Source organism: Sabethes cyaneus, chromosome 3 (assembly GCF_943734655.1).
Source record: "Sabethes cyaneus chromosome 3, idSabCyanKW18_F2, whole genome shotgun sequence".
Taxonomy (NCBI): domain Eukaryota; kingdom Metazoa; phylum Arthropoda; class Insecta; order Diptera; family Culicidae; genus Sabethes; species Sabethes cyaneus.
Genome location: NC_071355.1, coordinates 148,050,622 through 148,062,173, shown reverse-complemented (window position 1 = coordinate 148,062,173; position 11,552 = coordinate 148,050,622). Strand labels below are relative to the sequence as shown.

General features: G+C 39.6%; 1 protein-coding gene across 1 annotated transcript in view; it reads left to right on the top strand.

The window, feature by feature from the left end:
* Positions 1 to 9,295: 9,295 nt before the first annotated feature.
* The window catches only part of LOC128741425 (Kv channel-interacting protein 4-like), an 85,211-nt gene continuing 82,954 nt past the window's right edge, over positions 9,296 to 11,552 (top strand). Inside the window, exon 1 of the mRNA XM_053837233.1 lies at positions 9,296 to 9,707. Within this exon, the coding sequence (XP_053693208.1) occupies positions 9,296 to 9,707 (412 nt within the window). The remainder of the gene's footprint in view (positions 9,708 to 11,552) is intronic.

Genomic DNA, 11,552 nt, shown 5'->3' with positions numbered 1-11,552 from the left:
CACATGCACTGGTGTATGTTTATCCTTGAACTGGCGTACAGAATTGACCAATTATCTTTAAAGTTTTCCATTTGCTATTAGGCAGATGATTAGTTGCGATACAAAACACAACAGCAACATTCATGTTTATGGTTGCTGATGGAGGCGGTCTTTGAATTTGTTTACATTGCAGTTAAAAATAACAGGTGTACATCACTCTGAATACATACTGAGATCTATTTTGCGTTGCAATAAATTGAGCTGAGATTTGGGCATATGAATAAAACTGATTCATACCATATATATAGTTTGCCTTCTAAATCATCATTTATTAAAAAATCGCCGTTTTCACCTTGATCCCTTTTAATTTCAAGACCACCATCGGAAAGCTGAGAAAAAATGCTATAAGAAACATTCATCAAGTTAGGTGTGCAATGGCATTAACTATATAAAACAATTAATTTTCTGTAGCAAGATATTCCATTATATGAGAGTTGAAAACCTTGATACAGATAATTAATCATTTAATAGGGTAAATTAGGCTGACTCAATTGTTTTTTGGGAAGTATTGTATTTCGAATTGTTGCAGAATCGTAAATTTTCGTATCGGTTATCTTCAATTTAAAAGAAAATTGGAATGCAGACTAACTAGAAATAAATGGATGAAGTTTTTCTTCTGCTCTTGAAGGCAATACAGAGGACCACTGTTTGTTCAAACGGTTAAATGGGACGTGTTCACGCACCACGTCGGTTGTGGACGGACCGAACTGCTCGAATAATTTAGAATAGTGTACTCTTTCCATCTTATAGTAATTATCAAGCTATCGCAGCACCCGATAACGTTCTGCCGAACGTTATCAGTGCACATCGAATCAATTGATTTCTCTTATCCACTCATCTTCCCGCTTTACGATAAAAGCCGATAGGAGTAGGTCAAATCAAGCTTAGTATCGATCAGAACTTCGAATAAACCACATTACTCGTCACACCGAATATCGTTATTTATATACTCGATGGAGAATAAAGTTTTATCGTTTCAATCTCCATATCAAAAGCACTGATTCCCAAGGTCCGAAACGTGATCCCCGCAACAGGACGTTTCACGTCCGAATTATGAGGAATCGGCCTTTTCGCATTTGAACCTAGTTTGGGTAGATTATTTATTTGAGATTAAAACGAAAATATCATAAGTTTAATGCCACTTAGATCCCCTTCTGATCTTTTTTCCGTAAAACAACCACTCGAATTCGTCTATCGTAATTGATAATGGCAGCTCCAATGACCATAAGCCCTGCGCGAGCTCCATCTATCCAATGCTTATATTACGATTTGGTCGCCGCTACTTGTTTCCTCGTTCCATATGCCTTAGGTACTTTAGATGCCTTTAATTCCAGATGTTTTGAACTACCCTTTTATGTTTTGCAATCGTGAGAACCGGTTAGGGTCGAAACTGGTCAAATCTGGTTCATTTAGGGCAGTAAGAGGTTCTCCAAGGAAAAATGGGCCAGAAATTAAAGCAGATAAATCATATGCAGAGTCGAAAAGCATAAGGGGTGGACGAGAATCGAGGACGGATTCGGTTTGGGCTAGGATGATTTTGGGTTAGCGATTTGATTATGATGCGCCGTCAATGGAATTTAAAGGATTCAATTCTAACTTCCCATCTTTCGTCGAAATGTGGAAAACCGAAAAGTCCCAATGCTTTTATGATTGACGGACGACCGAGTTCGACAGCGCACATTGAACAGCTTTGAGGTCAACGGCTATTAAGTTCAATGCTGACTACTGGGCACTTATCCGACATCCGTGCTACGTAGCTATCCTGCAGTAGATTGCCTGCGAAAAGACAGCGCATAATAGATAGGTGCTTCAACCCTCGAAGACAGTTGGGTCAGAATACGTCCGGCCTTCAGAGAGGTCGATACTGCGGCACTAGGTGAAGAGCCCCAGAGTATACGAAATGATTGAATTGGTTGAGAATACCAACAAGCGGTGGAGAGGAAAAGATTATCTGAGTATTGCCACTCGGTAGAACTTGGCCGAATATTGAACGAGCAAGGAACCATTGACAATGATTCTGAGGAGTAAAAGCGTCAGAAGGAGGACAGAGATCGTAAGTAATTAGAACAACTATTCCGAGCTAAAAACACGCGCAAAGTTTACGAGAAGGTGAACCAATCTCGAAAGGATTACACACCAAATCCTGACATGTGTAGAGACGCGGGAGGGAATCTGATCATAAACGAGCACGAGTTAGTCACACAGTTAGGCAGGTACACACATGTAGACAGTTAGAAATAGTTCCTCTATGAAATAGCAAAAGGAGGTGGAACGGAAGGTAACCAAGGAATGCCCAAGGAGGATATTAATGTACCAGCACCAGATCTTCAAAAACCGAGAAATCGAGTTGCTGAAGACCAACAAAACTATCGGTATAGATCACCTACTTACCAGAGCTTTATAAGCATGGCCGAGAAATGCTGGCAATGGCTTTACATTGGGTTATTTTCGAAGAAGGGAAAACTACCGGGGGAAGGAAAGGAGGAGTTGTTTGTCCTGTCTACTATCGCGGTGTAACGCTAGTAAACGCCGCCTGCAAGGTACTTTCCCAGATCCTGCTCACCGATAACACAAGGTTTCGTAAGGTATTATCAGGCAGGTTTCATTGCAGCTCACGCCGATACAGACTATATAGATCTTGCAGAAACGTCGGGAATACAACGTGCCCACGCATCATATCCTTATTGACTTCGAAGCAGCATATGATTCAGTCGTTCAAGAACAATAATGGCAGATAATGCAGATACATTGGATAAGCTCGAAAACGGAGGCCTCTCACCTTTGAATACATACTATCAGATGCACCTTATGCCGCAAATACTGTGTCATGGACATGGCAATACTGCTCTACTCTAAGCTCGATTTCAAACCATACATAGCCATTTATTGCCAACAAGGCCTGCAGGAGCCTTGGCTGCGCATCGCCAAAAATTTCTACGACATCTATTGTCTCAAAACTCTCTACTATGCACTAGTCAGTTCCAATCTTGAATACTGCGCTTCAGTGTGAATTCCCTATTATCAAAATGCAGTTGACCACACCGAGTCAGTGCAGAGCAGATCCATCCGTCCATGCTGTAGACTCATCGATCTTGACCCCTTGAATACTCGTCGCGATGTGATAAGAACAATAGCTGTCCCTAATATGCTGACCTTGAGAGTGGATTGCCCATCTATTCTAGCCTGCAGCAACATACACGCTCAAAGTTGTACTGTACGTAAGGGTCATTTTCTGCGCGTACCGTATAGGAGAACCAACTACAGCTGCTTAGCATGATCACCGGTCTGCAACGCCACTGTGATCGCTTCGAATCCAGTTTCGACTTTAATGTTAGCCGCGAGGTGCTGAAAACTAGATTCCTGACACTAGCACGTACGTTCTAGGTTAAGCGTATCAGTAAGAGCATAAGGCCTCTTGATAGTTTGACATTTTTTTGTATGGGTTTATCACTTTGACCACAACATTATTGATCTATTGTAATGTTGCCCGGGTGTATGCTATATTCTGCAGTGCATTTCTGTGCTTTATCGTTATTGAGTAAACAATAGGCTTATTTTTTTTTATGCGTGCTTATGTGCATGAGGGTTTTACCCTTGCTTCGATGCATGTCCTACTATACCAAACCTGTTTCTTCTCGTTATAGTTAGAACTGGTGAGTCCTCATGAGGTTCAAAACCATTACCTCAAAAGGTCCTCATACCAGTATACTAACCATAAGAAGCGTCTTCGGGATAATGTAGAACTCAGCATGAAGTAAGGGTGATGAGGGGCCTGAGAGTAAACCCATGATAAAGTCACTTTGACATCGAATGGCCTGATTCTACTAAGATTCGAACCCACGACACCATTCGCTTGTCAAAGCAGACTCGGTAACCTTGCGGCTACAGAGCCTCCCTATATTTTTACATAAATAAACATATAATAATGCACGGTTTTACGAAAAAACTGACACAACTGATCAGAACTACATCGGAACCAGTGATGTATTTCGTGATATCTCGGGAACACTGTTGGGTTCTTTCGAGACGGGGCAGGGATCGAAACTCTTTGACGGCTTGAGGGGATTATCCGACGAGCGGGCATGCAAACGAGATGCATGATCTTCACCAAAGGTAGCCAAATCTTAGGTTTCGCAGATAATTTTAATATCATAGCCAGAAATTTTATGACGGTAGAAGCAATCTCCGCTAGACTGAAAGCGGAGTCTAAGAGGATTGAGCTAAAAGTAAATACATCGAAGATCATGTACATGAAAGGAAGTAGCTCAAAGGAGACAAACGCGCGTCTCCCACAGTATCCGTTGATGGCGATGAACTAGAAGAAGTGGTAGATCAGATCGTTCATTTGGATCGCTGGTGACCTCGGACAACAACAATAGTAAGGAGATCTAGTGGCACATTCAAGCGGGAAATTGGGCATACTTGGGCATTCTCCGCAAAACGCTTCGAACAAGAACCATACGCCGCCGCATGAAACTGACAATGTACAAATCCCTTATTAGACTGATAGTTTTTTATGGGTTTGAAGCTATGACGTTGGTCACTGAGAACATGCGCGTCCTTGGCGCATCCGAGCGGAAGGTGCTGCGCACGATATTTGGTGGAGTACAAACTAAAAGCGGAGAGTTTCGGAGGAGTATGAATCACGAGCTGCAGGCATTACTTGGAGAGATCCCTATTGCTACAGTACTGTCGGACACGTCGTCAAGATGCTGGGTGTGAGTGAGACGAAAATGGTTCACCGGCTGTTCCTGGTGCCTGGAAAAGCCCAAGCCCAAGATGACTCGAGCAGGTCGAAAGTCATTTGCGGCATCTGTAATACCTGGGAAATTGGCAACGAGCGGAGATCAAGTTGACGAACACTTGCAACAGTACGTACCACCTCGGTTCCAACACCCGACGGGTTAACACCGATGAGCGATGACGAAACCTAGGAACACGTGAGATTGTGTGATAACGGTACCGCTCCACTGCGCGCCTGCCCATCAAACAGAACTTTTCAATGTAATTCAATAACCCGTCACCTTGCTTCAAGTCATTTAACGTCAAGAACGAGTTCGACACTTTACACGTTTTTTTTGGCACTCGCATCAGCTGCCACAACTCATTTCGCCTAACTAAATCGTACGCTGCTTAGAAGTCTATGAACATTGGGTCGCACTCGATTATCCGGGTGTTCACTTTTATTTTCAGCCCGGATAATCGAATCACCTGGATAATCGAATCATATTTTTGGTACCGCCATCCGGGGCGAGATTGCGCCAAAAAAGCATATGTTTTTGTTCTTTAGCTCAGTATACACGCAATTTAGGAACTAAGTTGATTTCAAACCTGTCAAATTATACTAAATTGTTCAATTAACAACTACCGTAGAGATGGTTTAGTTACAATGAAACCTTATTTTACTGGAAGTGCATGAACTTTGGCACAATCTCACCCCTTCTAGGGGGTGACATTGTGCCAAAAAGATAAAGTTAGGCTAAAAATCTAAACAGTGAACATTAGCATGTTTATAAACAATACACATAAATATCAGTATAAAGTAATTCATATGGGGCTGTCCATGAACTAAGTGGACTATTAGGGGCAGGGGATCGGCCAAAAACAACGCATCATACAGAAAGTATGAACGAAAAAAACCCGGGGAGGTCTGAAATAACTAAAAATGAGTTCATACTCAATGGACAGCCTTTATATAGCCAGTAGCGTTTCGAGGGTTAACAAAGGGGTGTATCCCAAGGGGGCATACCTATTTAATCATTTAACAACAGTAACCATTACTTCGTTCGAGAACCCGCGGCCGCAGAACATCCCACGCCCCTCCCCCTCCTTAAAACTTGCAGTTTATACACAGTATAATATATTCGTCTTATATTAGAGTGTTTATTCAATGTATCTGAAATTTCCAGAGAAAAAGTAAAAATTAGTTTAAATTATTCAGCAGACATATGATGCTGTTTGCTCTAAAATGGATGATGCAATCTAATCTGTCAAAATATTGTGCTCAATAGTAAAGAATATAAGTATTCTGGTGTATACTGACGTATTTTTGTTGTGTATGTGAAATCCACAAATAGGATCGATCATTATGGTTTGGCACAATCTCACCCCCATGAAGCTCGAAAAGTACAAAGTTTCGAAAAATATTATTTTCGTAATCAAAACTTATCCAACCTATAATAACCTTTCAATACATTGTAAATGATTAGTTTATATACCTTCAAAATAGCAAGTTGATGCGATTTCTTGTTTGGGTTTGTTTATGGGGGACATTTTTTACAAGCGTTATTTCCGAGTATTTTTGATCGCGAACTTTGAAGCCCTGTTTGGGCTAAATAGTTTGCTAATATTATCTGTGTTCCACTCTAAGTTATGAATAATTATGTTATGTTCATCATTAGTTTGAATTTAGGTCACCAGTTTCTATAGATATAATAAATTTTCACAAATAAACATTTTTGGTTTTTGGCCCAATCTCACCCCGGATGGCGGTACTAATTTTTTTTTGAGAGTCATGTGTTTTGACTTGTAGGTTTCATACATCTATTTCTAGTATTGATTAATCTCCCCTAAAGTTAAGAAATTCCTTTCTTACGATTTTTATCACTGATGAATTATATTTTTGGTTCAAACTTTTTTTGTGTGCCATGTTTTTTTTTACTTTTAGGTATCATATATGTTTTCTATTATTGAATAGTTTACCCCAAAGTAAGAAAATTCCTTTCTTTGATTTTCATCACTGATGATGATGATGATGGTTGATCGTGATGATGGCCATGATGATGATTTTGATAATGATGATTTTGCTGATGATTATTATTTTGATGATGCTGATGTTGATCATGATGATGACCATTTTGATGATGATGATTGTGTTGATGATGATTATTTTGATAATGATGATGATGCTTTTGATGATGGTGATAATGATTATGATGATTTTGTTGAGGATGATTATTTTGATGATGATGATGATGATGATGATGATGATGATTATGATGATGATGATGATGCTGATGCTTTTGATGATGGTGATAATGATTATGATGATGGTGATAATGATTATGATGATGGTGATAATGATTATGATGATGGTGATAATGATTATGATGATGGTGATAATGATTATGATGATGATGATGATGATGATGATGATGATGATGATGATGATGATGATGATGATGATGATGATGATGATGATGATGATGATGATGATGATGATGATGATGATGATGATGATGATGATGATGATGATGATGATGATGATGATGATGATGATGATGATGATGATGATGATGATGATGATGATGATGATGATGATGATGATGATGATGATGATGATGATGATGATGATGATGATGATGATGATGATGATGATGATGATGATGATGATGATGATGATGATGATGATGATGATGATGATGATGATGATGATGATGATGATGATGATGATGATGATGATGATGATGATGATGATGATGATGATGATGACGATGATGATGAATTTTGAATCATACCACGCAACAATTTAAATAAAAATTAAAAATTGACACCTTTATTACTCTCTGATAACAATATATAGGAAAGGAATTTTATACCTTTAGGGAGGTGAATCAGTATTTGTCATGCTTGAATCATTATCTAGCGTGAAAACTATTACATTTGTGTTAAAAGTAAATTATTTGAAAAAAAATTTTTTTTCACCCGGATAATCGAGTCTAAAATCCCGGATAATCGAATCCCCGATTAATCGAATCTCAGGTTAATCGAGTCCGAACTGTAGTTCAGTTTCATTAGATTTGTTTTGACGCTGATTTATCTAACTTGGCATGTTCTCTACACTTTCTAGCTGATTTGCCGTCCTTTTTAGTAGTTTAGCCGTTATTCAGCTCGTCCAGAGCTGATGGATCTGCGGTTTACTCATCACCTTTAATTTTTATCCTGTTTCTATTGACGGCTTTGTATTTGTCACCAATGAATAGTGCTTCGAAATCAAGATACAAACAAAAAAGCATGTCTTGTAACTTAACCATTTCTCAAATACTTTCTCAAATAATCGGTTTTGTGGATAATGCCTTGCACAGAAACCGGAGTTACTAAAGTGCCTTAAGGTTTTTCGTCTTCTTTATGTTGAAGTAGCAGCAGCAGCCGCATGCTTGGTTTATGTACCTAATGGTCGTCCGTGCGTGTGAAGCAAGGCTGTCACACGAAAAATATATGGGAAAATTTGATCTTGATCGTGAAATGAAAGGCCCACAATTGCTGGATCTGTTATGAATTGATTGGTATGCAACATTCCTAATTCGTTCAAAATTGGATGAGCTAAGCGTTAAAAATCTTTCATTTACTCGTGACGCCGCCGTCCTGAATCTAAACTTTTTGATTGACACCTTGTGGTAAGGCGTAGTTTTACGTCAAAAACTTTGTCTGTATAAAGGAATAGGAGTTGTCGAAAAAAAATATGTGGAGCAGCTGGGTGGCAAAAAAGGGAGAGCTGAGGAAAAGGGCTTTGTTTCTTGCACTGTTGAGCAGCCACCTTAACATTTTTGAAGGATCTACTTAAACTAAATTTGATTTCAGTTTGTGAACAAAATTTTTCTTAGTTCATTTGATTTAGAACTGGAAAAAAAATCCAATTAAAATTAACGCGCATTTTTGATTGAGTGCGTTCCAATTTGGAAAAGGTTAAATTTTCTTCTGTTGTGCTCATTCCCTATCCACAAAATAATTTTTTGAATACACTGCATATCCCAAAAAAATCGTAATAACAAAATTATTAAACATCACATAAAAAAGTTTCGCTTTTTATGCCTCTTTTTAGAAGAATGATAATACAAAAGTTCAAACAAAGCCAACAAAGAAAGCGTAAAAAATTCTAGGATAAAGCTGCTGCCCGCCTTCTGCGGGTGCTGCTGACAGGATGCAAATCCATTCAATCTTTAATGAAGTGTGTCTTTTTCCTTTTTTCTTACTTTCCTTTTCACAGAAAACTTTCCAGCGCTGATCCAGCACAGAAGGGTTTCTTTGGTGGATATAATCGTTGCTATCGACCTCGGTTGCTCCTTGCAGGCTGTTCGAATTGCTGTGATTGCATGCATATTCATACTCGTTATCGTCCGGTTGCATACATTTTTAATAGCCGCAATCACTGCTCGTTTCGTTAGTTGCTTGCATTTACCTGGGCAGCAGCGAGCCTGTAACGGGGCCAGTAAAGGAAGAATCCCGCAGAGAGGCTCAGTCCCGCTAGTAGTCAGCTATGGCCAGTATGGTGCAACCATCGACGACGGCAGCGTCTCGCTCGCAACAGGTGGCCTGCCAAAGCCAACAAATCGCTATTGAGATCGCTTCGGAACCGGTGCTACCTTCACCTCCCGCGCAACTCCAGATTCATCATCAGGAACTACAGGCCCATGCTCTGCTTGCTCAGTGCCAACAGCCTCAGTCTCTTTCGACGCCTAGCGTTGACATTGTGCTGCGCGAGTCAACGCGGGCAAATTTGATCAGCCGGAAAAAATCATCGACCAGCGGAGATAGGCGCGGTGGCAGTGTTGCCGGTGGTGGCAGATCCGGTGGGCGAGACGACAAAGGTGAAGGAAAATCTGTCTACCGAAAGTTCTTCAAGCGCATCAAGACGATACTGGACGGAAACGATCCGACGGCGAAGAGCAGTGAGTATTGCCTTTCTGTTGCTATTTGTTACCGGGGGAGGGTTACAGCGCATAAAACTGTATATGCTAGATCTACTCACTAGAACTAGAAGATAATTGAAAAGACCGGCCCGTTGAATGAGTGCAAAAGCGCCGTTTGCTTGCTGGTTATAGTGTATCCTTAGTATACACTTTCAGCAGAGCGTAATTACATTTGTCCAACGAGTACAATTCAGCTCATGCTTATCGTTGAAGCATGGTGTTGCTTTTAATTAAGCAGACTTAGTTGCAATTATATAGCTTTATTTTGCACGAAAGAAGAAGGATTTTTAATTCATACAGACGTTCTAGCAGAAAGAAAATTTTCTGTTTGTTCTAGATTTTCTTGTTAGACTAATGGATGTTGGAAAGTTGCAGAGTACAAAGTTGAAAAGCATCAAGAATAGCAGCTATGATTTAAATATACATACTTCAGGAGGTATTATCATACGTTAAAAAAAGTTATTAATCAATTGCTGTCGGTGTTCTCTTACTCGATGAAACACCTTCAATTATTTGCAATATTTACTAACGTGCACAAACGGTGTGAGATTCATCTGGATGTCGAATGCAGGCTTTAGCAACCAACGGAATTGCAGCCCTATAGCGCCGTAAATACAAAAGATAAAACATTACTTTCTTCAGCAACATTGCAGATAATAACTAATTCTACAAATGCCCCATACACCACTTTTTTAAATTTGACTTGGCTGGGGTGCAGTAATCAAAAGAGCAAAATCGAAGCGAAAAATGCATGCCAAGCCTGGTCGAATGTTCAACCAAAACGCCCGACGTAATCATACCTAATGGATTTCACATTCCAGCCTTTACATACAAATCGTTTCAGTAGGAACACAGGATAACACACCGTGCTAATCCTATTCACTTTTTGCAATGGGATTACTCACTAAATGTTGTATAAATAATAAACGTTTTTTCTTGATCACCTTACTCATTACCTAGTAATGGTGCGATACGTGATGAAAAGGACTGCACATAAAAAGTGTACGAGTTTTAAAAGCAAAGCACTAATTTAGGGTCATTTGGCAAGACAAAATGCTGGTAATTAAAATCTGCATAGAGCTTAAATGTTTTTTTTTTTGCAAAAAAAATCCTTCTGATTTTGATGCAGTGTGTAATTAAAAAAACGCGGTTTATCTGTTCAAAATAAGTTGCAAATTTTGTGGTGCAACTGAGATTGCGCAATGGAGGCGTGCGGTTGATTATCTTTTTGCTACGTGTGTGAAAGAGTCTGTAAAAACGAATGTTGTGCAGTCGATGTATAATCGTTTCAATGTCAAAAAATATTCAACTTTTTTTATTTATTACCTTACGATCGATCAATCGATTGGCCTTTAACTGAAATATGTAACTGTCCTTTGTGGCCTTTCTCTTTGTACTCGAATAAACAGAGGATCGATTAATCGTATCGGTTCGCGGGCATCGGAAAATTATTCGACTGTACACTAATCGCCAAAAATGCGACATCATCTGTAATTACTTTCTTATTCATCCAGAGGAACCGTCTGGTTTTGACGCAACGTTAATATTCCATTCCTGCCCGCACAACATCCAATTTCGAAATAATAAAATCTACATATTTAACTTTCGTTGTTGTCTTTAGACGGTTGTGGCCATTCCGTGGCGATGTGGCGATGTACCTACCGTGTGTTTGTGTATATATTTAGCGTGGCGTTTGCGGCGAAGAATAACAAAGTCCAGCCCGGCTATAAATGAACGGGTTGGAAGCTGGCGATGGATGGGGTGCTCCTTAGAAGATGCGAAACCAAAATGAATAGCACAGAAGATAAAACAGAAAGTGTCAGT